This window comes from Tauraco erythrolophus, chromosome 2 (genome assembly GCF_009769465.1).
Source record: "Tauraco erythrolophus isolate bTauEry1 chromosome 2, bTauEry1.pri, whole genome shotgun sequence".
In the NCBI taxonomy this organism is placed as follows: Eukaryota; Metazoa; Chordata; class Aves; order Musophagiformes; family Musophagidae; genus Tauraco; species Tauraco erythrolophus.
The window spans coordinates 11504445-11524453 of record NC_141466.1 but is presented as its reverse complement, the minus strand read 5'-3'; the positions used below and the strand labels follow the sequence as shown (position 1 = coordinate 11524453).

Here is a 20009-nt window from a genome sequence, read left to right as displayed (position 1 = left end):
GCGCGCGGGGCGCCGGCGCCCCGCCATTGGCGCTCGCGACGAGCGCGCGAGAGCTCCGCCCCGCTCCCGCTCCTCGCGCCGGCGCGGGCCCGGCCGTCGGGCGGAGAGCGAAGGCGCCATGGCGGGGGAGGAGTCGGCTGCCGCCGCCGCCGCTGCTGCCGCCGAGGGGAGAGACGCCGGGAACGGCGGCGGCTACGACGGCAAGTGCCCGTTCTGCAGGATCGCCCGCCGGGAGGAGCCGGGCACTGCGCTGCTGCCCTGCGAGGTGGGTGAGGGGCGCCCGGGTGGCGGCGGTGTCCCGCCGGCGGAGCTCCCGCGGCCGCTTCCGCCCGTCGCCGCCGCCCTCGTCCTCCCGTTCCGCGGGTGCGGGTCCGGCCGGCTCCCCGCTGGCCCGGGCGGGCAGCCGCGGTTCGTTGCGGGTGTTTGTGGAAGAGCCCGGTGCCGGCTGTCGCCGCGCTGGTGGGAGAGCTCCTGTGCGGGCCGTGGTGCCGGGGCCGCTCGGCGCCGGGGCCTGCACGGGGCGCCGGGAGGGCGGCAGAGGGCCGAGGGGGTAGTGGCGGGTCAAACCCTGAAGCGCGGTGTACGCGGGTCGGCGCCGGTGCCGCCCTCCCTGTCCCTGGGGCGGTGGCCGGGGAAGGGCGTCGCTTGGAAAAGCCTGGCGGGTCTGGGGTCCTGCTTTAATAAGGCATGAGCTTTAATAAGGCCAAGTGCAGAGTCCTTCACTTGGGGTATAAAAACCCCAAGCGTCGCTATAGGCTCGGGGAAGAGTGGCTGGAGAGCTGCCTGGGGGGTGTTGGTTGACTACCGGCTTGATATGAGCCAGCAGTGTGTCCAGGTGGCCAAAAGGCCAATGGGATACTGGCGTGTATCAAGAATAGTGTGACCAGCAGGAGCAGGGAAGTGATCCTGCCCCTGTACTCGGCACTGGTGAGGCCGCACCTGGAATATTGTGTCCAGTTTTGGGCCCCTCGCTTTAAGAGAGATATTGAGCTCCTGGAGCGAGTCCAAAGAAGGGCAACTAAACTGGTCAAGGGGCTGGAAAATAAAACTTATGAGGAGCGGCTGAGGGAGTTGGGGCTGTTTAGCCTGGAGAAGAGGAGGCTGAGGGGAGACCTGATTACAGCCTACAAATACTTGAGAAAAGATGGTGGGGAGGTAGGGGAAGGGCTCTTTACATTAGTGTTGGGAGATAGAACAAGAGGAAATGGGTATAAGCTTAGTCAGGGGAGATTCAGGTTGGATGTTAGGAAGTATTTCTTCTCTGAAAGGGTTGTCAGCCACTGGAATAGGCTGCCCAGGGAGGTGGTTGAGTCCCCATCCCTGGATGTGTTTAAGAATAGGGTGGATGATCTACTTAGCGATATGGTTTAATGGGGATTAGGGATGGTTGGACTCGATGATCTCTAAGGTCTTTTCCAACCTAGAAATCTATGAATCTATGAATAAGGGCCCTCAGCTCTTTTGTGGAGGCAGGAGCGAAACATCCATCGGAAAGGAAACATCTTGCCCTCTGTAAGCGCCAGTGCAAAGGCTGGAGACCCTGGAGCAGGCACTGAGGATCCTGACTGTGGGGGGTTGGCTGAGGACACAGATCCTGCTTACGAGCTGGCTCCAAAAATCTTACGGTTTTTGCTGATTATTTCAAATATAACATTAAGTATGACATCGATATGGGGAAGATGGACTTTGCTACCTACTTTTTGCCGATAGCCATGGCAGGGGGGTTGGAACTAGATGATCTTTGAGGTCCCTTCCAACCCAAACCATTCTATGATTCTATGACCCTCGTCCTAATCAGTTTAATATGTCTGCATCCTTTTTTAGTATGAAGACCTTGTTTGCTTTAGAGATATCAGGCCTGGTGCCCCCCACCACTATCTGGTGGTGCCGGTGGAGCACATGGGAAACTGCAAAACACTGAAGGCAGAACACATACCTGTAGGTAAGGCCGTAAGTGTGTGTTTAACCTAAAGGCAAATGATTTTGCACAGCCTTAAATAGTGTGTTGTCAGGTAAATTATGCCTTTGAGCACTACTTGGTTGAGGATGTAAGCATGGAAATAGATGGTGTAGGTAGGGACTTACCCTTCCTGAGAGCTTCCATGTGCTATTCGAAAATAGCACCTTTTTTTGTGGAGTTCTAGAGAAACGTTGCACTCATGCATGAAATCTCTTTTGTTTGCATGGAGCATAGATGCTTCTGCACGTTGTTGGAACTGCAGCTTTATTTTTAAAGTGTTTATGTGCTGCTTCATTGTGTTTTCGTACATATATAGGCATTTTTTAATATGAAAAATTATAGATGCATTTTGTAAAATGTATTATTTTAAAGCGTTACATTATTTTTCAGGAAAAAAGAGAGCAAGAGAAGAAAGAGGGAAATCATGTTCCAATAAGCTTAAATAATTTTTGACGAGATAAAATTCTAAAATATTAAAGGATTTAATGTTGAAAGGCGCTTTTTTTTTTTCTGTAAGAAAACATTGTCCTGGAACTTGTTTCACAAGAAATGCCTAGCTAAGTGTGTTGAGAAACAGAAGAACCTACAACCATACATACATGAAGAGATTGCACCTTAGGGAAATTTACAGGTGATGCAAGAGAAGAGTTATAGTCACATGTTGCAAATCTTGCATTGCTGTATTTCTCTTCTAAACATAGGGTAGTTTTCTTCAGAAACAACTTCTGTGTGTGTTTGGCTTTGAGAGAATTCCTTAGATTTTTGCCTTGAGTTTTTGTAGTAGGGTTGCTTCTTTTCTTAGTGATACAGTAATGAAACTTCGTCCTAGTCATAAGTAGGACTGAGAGTTTTATTTTATTTTAATTTAAATTTGTGTACCACCTCTAAAACTTCCTAACTTTTGCCAGGCTGCACAGGATGTAAAGATCAAAGTCCTGTAGCTATGTAGAGATACAACACTGGAATTAGTGGAAACGTCGTCATTCTGACCAATTAGTATTTGTTGTGGGGTTTTCTATAAAGGGTGTGGTGATAGCATGGCTTTGGCCCGAGTTCTTAGAATAGTACCATGCTTAAAAGCATCATTAGTGTGGAAATTGGTGACAGTGTCAGTTTTCATGTTAGTTATTTTACAACGCTGTCTTGACAATCTGTTTGGTAATGAGTGGTCACAGTATTTATGTTTCGAAAAAAACATGTTTGTGATCTAAGCATAATCAGTTTGTTGAAGTTAGTATTCTGAAGAATACCTTTTTAAAATTAGTTAATGTCATATGATGTGTAAAGTATTACTTAAATGTTAAATGAAATTTATTTGTGTTTAATAGTGAAGAGGATGATGGAAGTTGGAAAAGCTGTCCTCCAGAGAAATAATTTTAGTGACTTGAATGATGTAAGGTATGTAACGGAAACCTTCTGTGTTCAGTGCAGTGTTTTTGTTTTTTACTTTTCAGAATGCTATTTTAGAGCTGGTGACAACAGCTGCAGTGTGATTTATTGAAGAAATCAGATCTGCATTCACTTATGGCATGACTTCTCAAGCAGAATGTGCTGGCCTTGAATATAAACTCTTTTTTCCTGATGAATTTCCAGCACAAATTGTGTTCCAGCTCTGAGATTCTTTCTTGACTATGTCTTGGGATAGGGAGGGAACTTCAGACAACTTGCCTAAAAGGCCACTCTTTAATTACATGCTGAAAATACGCTCTAAATCCTGGTTTCTAGAAGAGAGGTAAACGTTGTCCTTTTGAAGCAGGGCAGTGCATGCATTTCAGTCACACCTGCACTCGGCGATTTCAGCGCTGCACCCTTTAGTTTAAGCCGGTGTCTTTGATGGCCGAAGTGAATTGTGATGTAATTTAAATAGCGTAGAGTATGGAGAGCTGAGCCTTCATGGTTAAAGTAGGTAGAAGCTACATTCATCTGGTGACAGCTGACTTTCCAGCTGGAAGCTAGATAATGATACATTTAAGATATGTATTTTTGAAAAGGAGGGTTTAAAAAATAAAACGTATCTTAAATATAGAGACGTGAAGGAGGAGGTTAATGGGCTTTTGAAAAAGGTTCCCTGAGAGCATAATGAAAGGAAGGCATATTTTTGTTCCTGCCTTTGTGTACAAGGAAAATGTGACGAGTTCTTAGTTCAGTCGATGATGTTAAATAACTTGCGGCGTTCCACTTCCTCCTGAATTAACATCACCACTATGTTTTACTTGTTTTTCTTTTCTGAAGAATGGGTTTTCACTGGCCTCCGTTCTGCTCGATATCCCACTTGCATCTTCATGTCCTGGCCCCGGCCAGTCAGCTGGGATTCTTATCCAGACTCGTGTACAGAATCAATTCTTACTGGTTTATCACGGTAAGTGTAATGCCCGTGAGCTTTTTGGTAGGTTTTTAATTGCAAGCTGAAAATGTGACATCCTTCTAATGTTTTAACTATGTCCAAAAGTTCTTTGAGCAGTGATTTTTGTCATTACTATAATTATTAATTATTTATATTCTACATTAAATATTTGAGAAAATATAACGGTGAAATGTAACCATAACGCTTATGCTTATTAAGGGAAATGGAGTGACAGTAACGTTCACAGTAGTTCTGGATCTGATATGTAGCTTAGGTTAACGTGATGTGCTTCTGAGGACATTTCATTTGTTCTTTCATGTGAAAGGATAAGTGTGATGGGCTAGGTATTGTACGTACCCTGCTTCATCCAGTTTAGGTAAAAAAAATAGCTACCTAGTGATCACTTTTAGCGTTTCCCATGGGTTTTCTCATCTTGTCATCCTTAGACTGAAACAATGTACTGATTTATGTCAGTAGAGGTAAGCAGTGAGACTGAACTGGCACTGACTAAATCATTTGAACATCTTTCTCTCGAAGACGAATGATTACTCTCACTGCCTTGATGCAGTAAAAGAACCTGTCCTGGCTATGCAGCTACAGCATCCTGGTGTTTTTGCACAGCCCCAAAACAAAGATGCTGAAAAAAGTCTGTCTTATCTAAAGAATGTAGACAGCCTCCTACTTAAAAAGAAAAAACTCACTTCTTCACAGTGGTACCTCACTGGAGATCTCGCCTAGCTTGAAAAAAGCAGATGTGTCTCTGCTGTATTGTAGAGTGTCACATGGGTATTTGGCGCTCAAATAAGTATAACTGTCGTTTTCTTGCTTACTGTCTTGGATTAGCTCAGGGAGAATCTGTACCTAGTTTGGTTATCCAATATGGATGCACTTCAAAAGATATTGACTGATTGTCAAGTTGAAAAAGGTTCTTGAGTCGGTTTTGGGTTTGTTTTTTTTTTTTATTGTAGTGGCTTGTTTGATACTTGTTTAAGTATACTTGTTTAAATAAGGTTCAGGTAACTTCATTTTCAGTTGCTCCATGCTTTATCTAGCTTTATTTGCAAATAAACTGCAAGAGCTACTTAACTCCTGTTAAATTTTTCTTACCCTAAGTAGCTGATTGCATTTTTACTGTATTTAAAACATGCCAAACTTAAGCTCTTCACCTTTTAACGTGATTCCTTTGGAGATCTTAATAAAACCTCAAGCACTAGTTCAAGTTAAAAGATTAATTCAGTGGGACTGGCAAAAAAAAAGGCTGACAGTAAACTGATTTGTTTCAGAAATGCCCATGTTAGTCTCCATGTGCACGTTTTGGCCTGCTGCAACAGTGTTGAGACTGAGGGGGGACCTCATTAATGTTTATAAATATGTAAAGGGTGATTGTCATGAGGATGGAGCCAGGCTCTTCTCACTGGCATCCAATGATAGGACAAGGGGAAATGGATATAAGCTGCAACATAGGAGGTTCTGCTTAAACATGAGGAAGAACTTCTTCCCAGTAAGGGTAACAGAACACTGGAACAGACTGCCCAGAGAGGTTGTGGAGTCTCCTTCTCTGGAGATGTTCAAAACCTGCCTGGACGTGTTCTTGTGTGATCTGATCTAGGTGGTCCTGCTCCGGCAGGGGGATTGGACTAGATGATCCTTTGAAGTCCCTTCCAATCTCTAACATTCTGTGATTCTGTGACTTCCTCCTGCCGTGAGTCTGAGGGCCCTGTGGGCTGGTGCTGTTACACATACAAAATACAGCTGCGCCAGTCATGTGCTGGATGCATAAATAGCCGTATGTGTGAGCGTAGTGACGTAACCAAATGGACGCATCTCTCATGACATGACCCATGTACATGAATGCACTCCACCCCTCAGCGACATACACGGCTGGTGTGCAGCTTGTTGGGCGATGAGAGGCCACAGCACGCCATTCTGGAGCGTATCCCAAAGAATTCCAGATCTTGCAGCTTGGCTGTTCTGAGCACTGCTGTCTTCTGAGGTCTTTAAAACCACGCTGCTTTTTCTGCTATTTATTTGCTCAAACATCCTCTGACTTTGATAGGTTCTGTCTCCTTTTCTGATCACCTAATGGGAGTTTGATGGAAACTGTGAAAAAGAGTCTGCTGTTTAAAGCAGTCACTGTGTTCTCCTTCTGCTGTATGCTTTGTCTGTGAAAACGAAAAGTAAATGCTCTGTCAGGGTCGCTTACTGTTCTCAGAATGGAATTTTCAGTAAACTGGAGGTTCAGGGCGTGGTTAATGCGTTGCTTTCTCTCTCTCACAGGCTGAACAACTGATGGAGCGGCTGCAAACCGAAAACGCTGCCAGTTGAAGACGCACTCGGCCTCGTGTCGCTGGCCAGCTGGTTCTTGGTCTTCGAACTCTCATTTAAGGTTGCACAGTTTGACGTTGCCAATGATAAATCAGGATAAAAAAAGCTTTAGTTCCTTATGAGGAAATACACACAGAATTTGTAGCTGCTAACCTCATTCTCCCATTTGGATATTTGAGTCTGTGTACTTCTCTGACAACAGGGCGATGTATTTTAATTATAATTTTATATTTGTATATATAGACATAACACATACAGACACATACGCAGAGAACGTTTCCTAGTTAAAGGCAGGGTATAGCAGCAGAATGTATTGCAACTAAGGCAGCAAGTTACTACTAACAAGCATGTATGTGGTACCAAAGGGAATATTTGGGGTGGAGTCAAGCTTTTATTTTAAAGATGCATTGTTCTGGCATTGCAAGTAACATTTAAAACAGTTAAGTTTCCATCTGTATTTCCTACTATTTATTAGTAGGTACCTTGCTGAAAGTACACTACTAACTTTCTGGTGCTAAACCACTTGAGTATATTGCCTGTCTTATTTGCATGACAGAGACATAGTAAATGTTAATACAGTAGGTGCCCAAGATGTGATAATGCTATAAAACATAGAATATAGTTTTAAATGTACCTGTAAGTGGTTGTATGTTGGATTGTTTCCTTCTTACTTATTGTATGTTTACAAAAAATGTGAAGAGTTCAGAGGAACTGATTTAATACACTGCTCTTCTGCATGATGGTAGAAAAAAAATACAAATTTTTAGATGGTTCTGATATTGCTCTCACTGGAGGTCCCTCGGAGATTTCTAATGCCTTGGCTAAATTTGATTTCTAAATGATGTCATAAGAGAAATGAATCTTCAGTGCAGTGACTACGTGGCAGGCTTGCATAATAGCAATGTGATTTGAATTTGGGATAGCAGGGACTTGGTCCAAAACTGGAACATGTTGGGTTGCTCGGGGAACCTGCTGAACATTTGCCTTTGCTGTATGACTCTCGTCAGCAGTGCTGGTGCTCTGTTTTTCGATACCATATTCAGGCAGACTGTTGGGAAGGTTAGAATTCCGGGAAACAACGGAGGGGATTTTCTTCATTCGCAGAGCATGTCTCTTGGTGCCTAATAATCAAGTGTCCTTGGCTGATGCATTTAGATGCAGCTGAGGTGATGATGGTCTGTTGCACCTGCAAGCTTCCTTGAACGTCATCTTCTCAGTGCTTTTCACTGATCCAGCACCTGTTGCCTTAGTGCTACAACGTATTGTAATATTCTTATAGAAAACTATATGTAACACTTCAGAAAGTTCACACCCTTCTGAAGAACAATGTTTTCTACCCAGAAGAGTTGACACCCCTTTTCTGCAAGACCTTGCTCGCAGTGTCTTGTTATTCTTATTATTGTTATTCTTGCTCACGTGTCATTTGCAGTCCCTTGGGGTTTTAGTTTGTAACGTTAGGTAGGAAGAGCGTGAATTAAAGCCGCTGAACTTTGACTACTTCTGTGCAATAGATGAGGAGGTTTGAGCTGGCTCCTAGCTTTGTGAAATACCTGAACATTAAGATGTCTCAAGAGTTAATATTGTGTGTGTGTGTTCTGATATATAATTAATTTATGTAACTGTACTTAACTGTGACATGTAATATTTAAAGTACCAACATGAACTGTTATCAAAAAGATTAATAAACAGAATAAATGCTAATCTTGGAATGATCTTCCAGTGCAATGGAATAGTTGACTGTGGGGTTGACCCTAGTTGACCCTGGATAGCCTTTTGCTTGCTCTTCACCCCTGACCCCAGCGGGATGGGAGAGAGAATAGGAAGAGCAAAAGTGCAAAAACTTGCGGGTTGCGATAAAGACATTTTAATAAATGAAGAAAAGAGGAAGGAAAAAACCTCAGGCACGTGATGCAAAGGTAATCAATCACTCGTGACCTCCCACGAACAGGCCAGTAGCAACAGCTGCCACCATACCCCTCCCAAAAAAAAACCCCACCACCCTCTCCTCAGCTTTTATTGCCAAGCATGAGATTACGTGGTGTGGAATATCCGTGCTGGCTCATTGTGTGCACTGTGCAGGTTGTGCCCCCTCCCAGCTTTTTGCCCGCTGGAGGGGCAGAGCAGGAAAAAGGGAAGACCTTGACATTGTGCAAGCCCTGCTCAGCAATCGCCAGAACACTGACGTGTTACCACACCGTTTTAGTCACAAACCCAAACGTGGCACCTTACGGGCTGCTCTGAGGAACATTATCCATCCCAGCCAGAGCCAGCAGGTTGTCAAATGTACATGGAAGCACAAAGGTCACCTTTTATATCTTACATTGGACAAGAGTCCCATGAATGACAGTAAGACTGGAGAGGTAAAAATCAGGATGCATTCCAGCTTCCAGACGCTTGCTGATGAGCAAGATGGGGAACTCAACTTGTCTCTGACAGCAGCAGACAGGCCTCAGACCAGCTCAAACAACAAAGCCCTAACAAAGCCACAGTAATTACTGAGATGAACGCTCACTATCTCATTAGTGTTTTCCAGCATAGAACTGTGTTCCATTTTCCTTCTGTATTGACAAGCGTTCTCGGACTCAGCAGATAATTTTTTTAATTAGGTGAAGAAATATTTTCTGAAAAGCCTATCCTAATGCTCTGAATATGTTTCAGAATTACTGGCGAGCCCCTGGAAGGGGCAGTGCACTGACCCCATTAACTACGTTACCCTCTTCTACAGCAGCATTATAGCATCATTTTAAAACTTCTAAAATCATCTGTAGAGCTTTCTAGCGAGCAAGGATGAGTAAAACACCCTTGGAGAGTGAACTGAGCAGCTCTTACTCTCCAGGAGCCTGGAGAAGCAAAGGAAAGTTGCTTAGCCACTGCCCCTGGCTCTGTTGTTCTTTGATCCAGGATTAGCAGTCCTGAGAAAAGCTGCTTTTTTTACTACATGTTTAGGAATGACAAAGCTTTATTTGTACTCTTTTGCTCAATTGTTTTATGTAAACTCCCAACCTAATGTGAACCCAGAGAATAATGCTTTTATGCTGAAGTATTAACAGCCCCCTCTGAAAAGATGAAAAACAGAAACACATACAATGTTGTTAAATGTAGAATAAAAAAAAAAGTTTGTGTTTTGACTAAAGACAGCATTTTCAATGTGATTAAACTGGTAATAGCCCTTGAAGCTATTCTGAAGTCTTAAGTGTGAGTTGCAAATAAAAGCATAAAAATGGGAGCAGACCAGTGAAAACCATATTTGAAATCTGACAAACTTGTTAACAATTAAATGCTGCACTAAAACTCACCTGCTGTCATTACAAACTGATGTGCCGTATTTATCGGTGTGCTGAAAGTGCTTTCGGTATTTGACAAGACAAAACACAGGCAATCCCTATACAACGTCCAGCCCAAAACAGATGGAGAATTCACAGGTTTCAGTGGAAGAAGAGGAAAGACCACTGAGGGAGCTTGCCACAAGGAAGCGAGGTTGAGGCAAGATTTGAAGAGTTGAAAGTTACTTAGCAGGGCAAGAACACCTTTCAGAAGGTCAGAGTTTACTTTCCACTCCAAATAATCTGTAATACTAAAAAACCTCACACGCTACAATTTTTGTAAAAAAAAAAAAAAAAAAAAGGAATAAATTCTGTTCCATTTACTCTAATGGGGGCCTGTTGCAAAAAATTGGCCTGTTGACAAAGTTTCAATTCCTATTTCATCTGTAGATGCTAAGCTAATCTCCACACTGCAGATGAGGAAGCAGAATTTTGTAAAACTTGTAAACTGGCGGCTAAATTGAGTCATGTCCATTAGATGATACGCACTCCTGACTATACAGGCTTCAGGAGTAATTTTTTATTCTGGAGTGTACCAGTGGACAAACTGATCAATCTTCTAGACTTCTTCTGAAATACTGGCTATTGCTGGAAGCAGGAGATTGGATTTGTCAACCTGCACGCTGACCCAGTTTGGCAGTTTTTGGTGTTCATAACCGTTGTGTGGGCACACAGAAAGACTTCAGTCACTCTTTAGAGAATCACAGAATCATACAATGGTTAGGGTTGGACGGCAGGTAGGAAATTTGGCCCTATAATTGTTTGAAAAAAAATCCATCCCTCTATAAATAATCTTTTTTATAATCCCTGGTTTTATTAAAAATATCAGGATAGGGCAAACATCTTGTAGCCACTTGCAAAATCAGTAAGACCATTTAATTAGGGCTTACTCTGCTTCTCTCTGTTTCGATCAGAGATGTGCTTAAAAGCTCCTGTAGATGTACTCAAGTGATATTTAAACCAACCAGCAGCAGGAGAGAGGGCAGCAGAGGCCATGTAAGCATCTACCACTAACTACTTCCATGGCAGTGGAAGCTTAGATTCCTGTCATTTAACTACTTGAGCCAGATTTAATTAAGAACCAGTAACTTTGCATGAGCTGGACTTGCATCTTCAGGTGCTCAGGCTACACACTGCCTCAGCCATGTGTCTTTTAATGTATTATTTGTACAATGTCTAGTCATGTATTATTTTTCCTGATACTACCATAATGAATAATGGGTTAATGAAATACTTATTTTTATTTGCCCAGCCAAAAGGCTTATTTTGATGCAAATCCCCATTGGATGAAAATGTCAAAACAAAAAACCATTCTTTTAGGCTTTTTGCAAAAAAATGTTCTTTTATATAAATAGCGTAAAATACTCTATCATTTTTATCAAGTTCATACATAATGTGTGTTAAATTTCAGTATCCTTTTGAGGCAAGAGACTATCACACTTGAAAGACCCATCAAGTAGTGTAGTTAACACCACATGAAAGCTTTTATTTGCACTGGCAAAAAATAAAATTTTGTATTTCTAATTATACAGTTTTCTTGGTGGGAAGTCTTGTAAATACAGGTCCTGATTATTTTTGTTAGCATTGTTGCAACTATTGTATGTATCAATCTTTTTTTTTTAAACATAGAAAATGTTCCCCCGGAAGAACCACGAAGGAAAGTGTTATCGGTCATCTTTCAGTCTCAATTTTAACTAGCTGATCATTTCTTCTCCCAGTTTGGAGAACTCACAACTGTGCTCTGGAAGCACAGCTCTGCCTCAGCTAAATGAGGTACGGGCCTGCACCGCTATACTTTTATTGATGCATTTGGCACTGCAAGAACTCTACTCTTCTCCTGTTGTAAACAACACTGCTACATTTTGGTGAAAGAAGAGAAAGAATCTTATTTTTTCCCCCTCATGAACACACAGTGCCCCAATATACAGTTTCAGTTGTCTTTCACTTCTTTTTGTTGTGGCATCCTACTTTCTCTGAAGGGATATTAGCTGAAGTCACCAAGAAGGCTGCAGAGCTTTGTGATCTTCTAAGGTATGACACAGCATCAGAAGAACAGATGTAAAAATGCTGTGACATACAGAGGAAGAAGAACAAGAGACACAGGTTTGGAGAAGATATGATGATAAGAATAGGCTATTAAATACCAGGACTAGTGCAGCACTCCAAAATACATGCAAGATGCAACTAATTTAGGAACCATCAAATATCCTTGCTGTGATATTTCTGTAAATTCAAGATTTTCATATACTTCATGAAAGTCAATCCATTTATTCAGTTTCACCATGTGAAAATAACCTAAACTTTTGCTATATACTAAGCTCTTTTTCTGAAGAAGTATATGAATTCCCATAGAAGTTTTCAATTCCATGTTTTACAAACCAAAATCCCACACGCAGCAAGTATTTCACAACCTGCAAGAATCAGTGTTGTATGGTAGCAAGTAGCAATTTATACTTTCAGTAACCTAAAGCAGTACACCAGTGGAGTTATTCAAAGAACTGTGGTATACTTGGTAGTGGATGATAATAATAAGAGGACAATCCAATGGCAGCGTGATGGATTAGTTCATTATTTGTGATTTCTGTCCAAACCTCTACCATTTTTACATGAATACTATTTATCCTTCTCGCCCATTTTCTCTCCTGCTCATGTCCCAGTAAGTAGCTGAGTTGAAATTCTGTAACAAAAACCTCTTTCAAGATGGTATGTTTTTCCAAATGGAATCATGCAGCAGAATTCATTAGACGACAAAGCCTTACTCTAGTAAAGTGATGACCACGTCGTCATCTTTTCCTTGCCAAAGCATTTCACCTTCAAAATGAACCAGACCATGTTTTCTGGCTCTTAACAAGATCCCCACTACTTTATTGGAAATAGTCACGTATGTTTCAAACAGCTGCCCGAATGTCACACTCACATGTCCATCCTCTCCCACCTCTCCAGTGCTTCTAATGATCAAGCACAGCTCTTCTACTTCCTTACCCACGTGCGAGTGAGCATCTTTCCCTCTCTGCTCCGTCTGAGACCCTTCAGGGGGTCTCCCGTAGGCAGGATCTCCTCTGTGAGTATGCACCGGTTTAGATGCGAGCCTGTCGTTGTTGCTGAACGGGTTCTTTCTCTGGTATTCAATGTGATCCTCTGCCCAGGTCTGCCAACTTTTCCTCAAGTCACCCACCGCACTGGTAGCTTTAGCACTCTGCCCTTTATCTTCCTCCATTTCTTGAGAATGTTTTATGGCACTCAAGCAGGAAACAAATCAATGACTGGTTGCAACTGTTGTTCTTGGGTGCACTGTCAGCTGTGAAGGAAAAACAATTTAAAAAAAAATCAGCATTTCACAAGAAAAAACAAACCTGACAATTTTTGTAAGAGCTTGCCTAAGTGAGAGGCAAGGCTGCTGAGAGAGACATTAAATATCTGAAGATTTTTTTAAGTCCACCCACAATTCTGAAGCACTGAAGAAAGCAGAAAGCTGAAATTCAGAAGACTCTTTGTAATACAGGGCAGTCCGTTACGCTCACAAGGTTACAAGGCGTACCAGTCCCGCCGTCCTCAGACACGCGTCTGCGGCACGTACCCCGCGGCCTCCGTGCAACACCAACGTAGCGCAGTACTTACTCTTCATACAGAACCTGATCCTTACACCCGGCAGCCCCGCAGACTTCCCAAACAGCCCGGGGCAGTGCTGGAGGACTTGCTTGGCGCAGGCTTAGTCTTACTGACAGGCAAACCCTTCCCCAAGGCTCAGCGTGCCCACCCCTACGCAGGGTTGGGCAGCCTTTCTCCTGCCCGCACACTGATTAAAGGTGGACAAACCCACGCTGTGCCAACGAGGTGCCCACGGACTGTGGAAGTTATTACACACAGAAAACATCATCTGGAGCTGAAACGCCGATACGTGGTGGGAGCAGGGGGATTTTCCTCATCCGGCACTGAAAAGAGAAGCAGGAATCCAGCTAGTGAGAGCAGCACCGTCTGCAACACCCGATTTAGCGAAGAAGACAGAATAGATAGTTCTCCCTTAAAAGGCTGTGCTGCACAGCCATGCCTGCCTAATAAAACCTGCAGGCAGGCTGCAGGCAAGGGAGCTTGCCTGCGAGAGGTGAAACTTCCCGGCTCCTCTAGCTACACAGGCTGCCCACCACCTATGACATTACATGTACTTAGATTACGGACTGTTTGTGCAGTATGTAATTATTTTGACAAATTAGGGACTGACTTTTCATATACCCCTAGAGATATGACTGCGTTACAACCATGCCTTTGCTCTAGCATATCCTTCACCTGTTGGAAGACACAAACGGGAGTTTCCATATAGCACATTAGTAGAGCTGATACTTTTCTTATAGACATTTGGAGATAAAACAGAGGATTAATGCTAGCTTTTCTATGGGGAAATGAACAGAAATGCAAATTCTGAACAATTTCATAACTGAATTATACATTAGGCATTTCTATATTTTAAAAGCCCTTTTCATTTTTTTAAAAGTAAGATTTCACGGGTATTTGCTCATATACAAATGTCAATGTTGTTGCCTGTGAACCCCACGAACAGTGACAGAGCTCCCTGAATGCTCCAGCAGAATGTGCAAGTCATGTTCAAAAAAGTTTGTGTTGCATTCAGGTCTACTAGAGTGCACAGGGTGAGCAGAAGATGGCAACACAATGAGAATTGAGCAAGATAAACAGCAGCACACATTAAAGAATGGCTTTTCATTCACAGCCTTTCACTTTTAAATTGAACCTCATGATTGTCACATGATCCTGTTGTTGTATTTTTTGTGAGAGGAGAGTGGTTAATTCTAGCTTCCTGGAAAAATTTCAATTTGAGTAATTACATTCTGTGCAGTTAAAATTCCCCTGAAGGCTAAAAAGGATAATTGTTCTTCTTTTCCCTCCCTAAAATAGTTATGCAATGTTGTTGACATAAGGTGACTCCCCTCAGAGGCAGTATAAGAATGTATGTTAAGTTTACAAACACAGCATTGGAAAAACATTTTGGTTTTATGTCAGGATCAAATACTCTGTTACTCTTACTTAATAACACACATACACTTTCAAACTACGCTGAACAGCATATAGGGACTGCCAGTGATTTTGCATGGATCGTCAAGTCAAAAGCAGGAAAAAACAGGGCTTTAGTTAAAGCCTTCTGTAGAAAACAATATCACTGGAAAATTGAGGTATTCACCTTCTGAGAACAGACAGCAATGCTCTGCAGATAAACTAGTGCAGATAAAGTGACAGAAAGCCAGTCTCAAAAAGATTAAGCTTAAACAGTAATACCAATAACCCCTCCTAAGGAGTTTCTAAAATGGAAGCTATACACTTAAGAAATTTAAAGTGAGACAGATTGGAAAAATAAAAGCGGACTTCTTCCACTAAATCTCTTTCAGCAATCTCGAGATTTTGTCAGCAATCTCAGAGTGGCAGGGTTTGCCAGCAGTTCAGCGATGTGTTTATTGCCAGGTGTCGGCACTCAACTGCTGAGGTGAACAGGCCCAGTCCACTGCTACGTCTTTTCTGTCTCTTCTAGGAAAGTGCACGTTCAGATGCCAGTTCACATCTAGATTTGTTTTCTTGTCAATCGTCAGGGCTAAAGCTTCACAGCAAACCTCGGTTTTGATTGCCACAGGAAGAGATGGCTGGAGAAGCTGCAGGATGAGGTTATGGAGATGCACAAAGAACACGGCCTGTGCAGTGCTCGCAGGTCACGAGCAAAATCTCAGCCATCTAGAAAAAAAGCTGTCCAAAAAAATCACAGAAAACACAGAACATGAGTTCAGCGCTGAGCTGGCCTGGTCTTAGTGAAAGGCTTACCGAAATCTGGATAAGCCGAACCTTTCAGCTCAATGTAACAGGGAGATCAGTGAGCATGGGATTACAGTTATCAAGTCTAGATGTTAAAATAAAACAAAAAATAAGCTGTAATAAAAAAAAAAAACACTTCCCTCCCCTCCCCCATTGTATGGTCACATCTCTGCCCCCTTCCTGGGAATCTGTTTCTGGTCTCTATCTGCTCCTACACCCACGCCGCAGGGGCTGACCTCATTCCCATGGAAAAACGAAGGCGACTCCTTTGGCGTCTGTTAATTGTTAATGTTATTTAACGACCTGCTCCACGGATGCCAGCGAGGGAAGGTCACCGCCGGCGGGGCACAGCCCACACCAGCGCCCTGCTCGGCTCTGCAGCCGCGCACCAGTAACACCCCAGCGAGGTGTACACTCATATACTGGTATACACCAGTATACGCGTACTCCCTTATTCACAAATTACGTACAGGTACTGCTGTAGGACGCACGTGGCGTGCGCTACAAACCACCCACAAAGCACACATTAGGAAAGGACGAGACAAGATGAAGTCGACACTAATCGGAGCGCGCGCTGCACTCCGCCCCCGCGCTGGCGGCCGCTGCGCCGGGCCCCTCCGCCAGCGGCGCCGCCGGCCGCGCTCGTACCCAGCGCCGCGGAGCGCCGCGGGACCGCTCTCCGCCACACGCACCCCTTACCGGCGGCCGCGGTCGCACCGGCAGCGACGCCCCCGCGCCGGGGCGGGGAGGCTCCTCCCGCCGCTCCCGCCGCGGCGCGGGGCCCGCCTGGCGGCGCATGCGGCGCGGGGAGGCGGGGGATGGCCGGACATGGCGGTGGCGGCGGCGGCCTCGGCGCTGCGGCGGTACTTGCTGCTGCTGGCGCAGGAGCACCTCGAGTTCCGCCTGCCGGTGAGCGCCCCGCGGGGTCGGGGCCAGGGAAGGGGAAGGGTCCCGGCGGGGCCGACCGGTCGGCGGCGGGGGAGCGGGCGAGGTGCTGCCCTCGGAAGCGCCCCCGGGCAGCGCGGCCCCGGGTGTGCCCGGGAGGCGGCCTGGCCCCGGCGGGGCCTCGCCTGCTGCCGGCCCCGCGCGGCTCGGGCAGAGCCGGCCGTGCTGGGCCGGGGGCGCCCGGTGCCCCTTCGCCCGCCGAGCCCCGGGCGCGGGGCAGCCTTTTTTCCCCTCAGCCTTGCAGCGGCCGCAGGCTTCCTCCTCCCGCCCCGGCCTCATGGCGACCCTCGTCGCGGTGGCTCTCGGGCAGCGCTTTCCTTGCCGCTCTCCAGAGCCTCGGGAGCCGGGAGAGGTTGTTAGCAAAGTACCTGGGGCTCCAGCTAAGAAGTGGGGACTGCGAGGGAAAAAAACGGGTTGGTGGAAACGTCTCCTTAAGGAAGCAGGACCTTAAGGTCCTGTTTCGGTGACTTTCCGGTTGGTTTAAACTGCCGCGTGCTGCCGCCGCTGTGGCGCGGGGGCGTCGATGGTCAGTGCCGCCCTGGCGACACGCGGGGTCCTCCCTGTCCAGGGCATCCATGGAGCTGCGCGAGGCAGGAGGTGCAGGTGTCTTAGTTTTCTGGAGGAAGATGCGAGGAGCAGCGAGGATGGGGCTCCTCTGGAGTCGCATGGCCTGCACGTGTGCCGGGATCGAGTGGAGGTCTCTAAGGCCTTGGCTGGCATCCTGGTCGCAAACTTCCCTCCTCTGTGTCCCACCGGTGGCACGGAGCGCTGCTCGCTTTTGGCTTTTGAGGCCGGGTGTTTGTGTCCATGCAGTCAGACAGGTTCCTGCTGTGCTGGTCGATGGATCAGGGAGAGCAGAGGGGCTGCAGCGTGTCGGGTGCCGGAGCCCGAGCCCTGCCTCCGCAGCGGCAGCCCGCTCCGCGCCGGCACCTTTGTGCCAGTTGTTTAAAATACTGCTGAAATGCAGAGTTGTGAGAATTGGTAGGTTATCATTACACATGTCTTAAAATCTTTAACGTATATCGCATAATTTATTTTCCTTGTTTTCACTAAGGCTTTCTTTTGTGCATTGTTTATTACTGTCTGCTTTGTGGGACTGCAACGTGAATTTATTTATTTACAATCAACACAATTTTTCTTTAGACAAGGTCATCGGATTAAGTAAAAAAAAAAAAAGACAATATGTATGTAACATAGTTCTTTTTTCAGCAAGGTTGTAGTTGCACTTGGTTGATACAGCTGCTGAAGAAAGTACTCTGGTGACTGCTCAGCTGTTCCTTTGGCTTTGTGATGAGCTGCATTAGGGACCAAATTTGTCTGGAAACTTAATGAAACAGGCATGGACAGATTTTTCAGCCAGATCAGCTGCCTGATCTCCATCTCTACCACACCTGCATATGGGATACTAGAGTACTGCTTTTCTCTGGTGGTGGTGCTGTATCGCAGCAGCTGAAGGTGTTTGTTGAAGTCCACGTTTGTTGTTAAGTGTCTGTAGAATGAAGTTCTGTCTTTCATAGTTCGTAGTCGGTAAGAAGCTGTGCTCCGTAGACAGAGATCTCTGTTCGGTTAGGTCAGATGCTGAGGAGGGGTAACATCACACATCCTGTTTTCCAGCACAGAGTGTCTCTAATGGACAGATAGGTGTGCATCAAATGTTTTCTGGTAATGTTTTCTAATATCTTCAGGCAGATTGATTCCAGTGCTTCGCTGTCTTACTCTTGGAAGGATCTTCCCAACCTCTCATCCAGAGCACTGCTGTGGTTTCAGCCTGGTGCTCTCATCTCCTCCATAGTAAACGTTGAAAACAGATTACCTTCCTTTATCACAGCAACCTTTAGCATGTGTAGAGGTCATGATCGCATTTCTCTCCAAACCTTTCCTCACAGGCAGGGTTTTCTCCACTTCTCAGTTCGCTTCTTGTCACTTTTCTGTAGAGAATATTATTGGCAGTGTGTGGAGATGCCACTGATTCATGTGTAAAATCTCAGGTGTTTTTGCTGTCCCAGGACCATAAAATGAAATAGTTATGCATAAACTTTTATTCTCCTGGAGGAAACCCCTTGTTTTTCCCAGTGTTTCTTGTGGCAGCCTGTCTTCATAGCAGAGGTGCTCCAGTCCTCGGATCATCTTCGTGGCCCTCCTCTGGACTCGCTCCAGCAGCTACATGTCCTTCTTGTGTTGGGGACTCCAGAGCTGAACACAGTATTCTAGGTGGGGTCTCACGAGAGCAGAGTAGAAAATGTGAAACGGTGGCATTTCACTACTGGAATTTGCCTGGCTTGATCTTATTGTGTTGCATACTGTACAACTTCTTGTTGTACATAGCTTGTTCCTTTGCGGCTGAACTCTTTGTCAAAGGTAGTCAGCTGCTGTTGTAGCAGGAGAGTCTAATTTTTTTCAGGGCATGAACAGTACATGAAAACTGAATTTATTTGTGTACCTCTGCCCTATCCACACAACTGCTCCTAAGAGTGTTTCACTGCCAGTTCCCACAGCAAGTTGGTAATAAACGTCATTCATTCTTCCATTGCTCTAACATTTTGTTCATAATCCCTATGGAGGTCACTGTCTGCATTAGAATTTATGGTATACTGCTTTTTTCTTTTTCTTTCTTTAAAAAATCAGTTAATGTTCCTAAAGCCTGACCTTCATATTTTCACTTCAGGAAATAACGTCTTTGCTGTCACTTTATGGTGGACAATTCAGCGGTGAGCAGGAAATGCGTATAAATGTAAGTGAGAACCAAATATTTTACATGAGTGCACGTAGGGTATGCAAGTATGTTCTTTGCAGTATTTTTATTAAATGTGAGTAGCTGAATGAATTCTGAAGTTTCCTAAGAAAATAAGGTGTCTTCCAAAAGTGACTGATTCTCAATTTCAGTAAGGACTCGGAGTTGAGTAAAAGATGCACAAGACGCACCTCAGGATGTCTTCATTTAACGGTGTGAAAAGAAACAATGCCATCTGCTGGGAGGCTGTCCTTTCTTGTCGCAGTAGCTGAACCATGAAAACATTCAGCAGCAGTTTGAGTTTTAGTTACTAGTTGTGTGTAATGAAGTGTTGGGGTTCTTTAGAGGGTGAATAATCTAGAGGAGCATAAACAAATAATATTCTACCAAGTCAAAGATACGGTGGGAAAATGAAATATCTAATAAAATTTCACATCCTCATGTTCTCTGTACAGTTAAGAGTTTTATTTTTTTTACTTCTTGTCTTCAGCATGCATGTTCTGTTTTTGTAGAACAGAATTGTTTAATTGTGTAATTCGTGTGGCATCCTCCAGCTAGGCATTTTCATCA

General features: G+C 44.6%; 1 protein-coding gene and 1 pseudogene across 1 annotated transcript; one reads left to right on the top strand and one right to left on the bottom strand.

Annotated features, from left to right (window-relative positions):
• Positions 1-118: 118 nt before the first annotated feature.
• HINT3 (histidine triad nucleotide binding protein 3) lies at positions 119-7083 on the top strand. The gene is made up of 5 exons (XM_086632095.1): positions 119-265; positions 1825-1942; positions 3289-3358; positions 4193-4319; positions 6582-7083. The coding sequence occupies exons 1-5, from the start codon at positions 119-121 to the stop codon at positions 6627-6629; spliced, it is 510 nt and encodes a 169-aa protein (XP_086488221.1). The 3' UTR covers positions 6630-7083.
• Positions 7084-12707: 5624 nt separating this feature from the next.
• LOC147529150 (actin-binding Rho-activating protein pseudogene) lies at positions 12708-13169 on the bottom strand (annotated as a pseudogene).
• Between the last annotated feature and the right edge of the window lie 6840 nt (positions 13170-20009).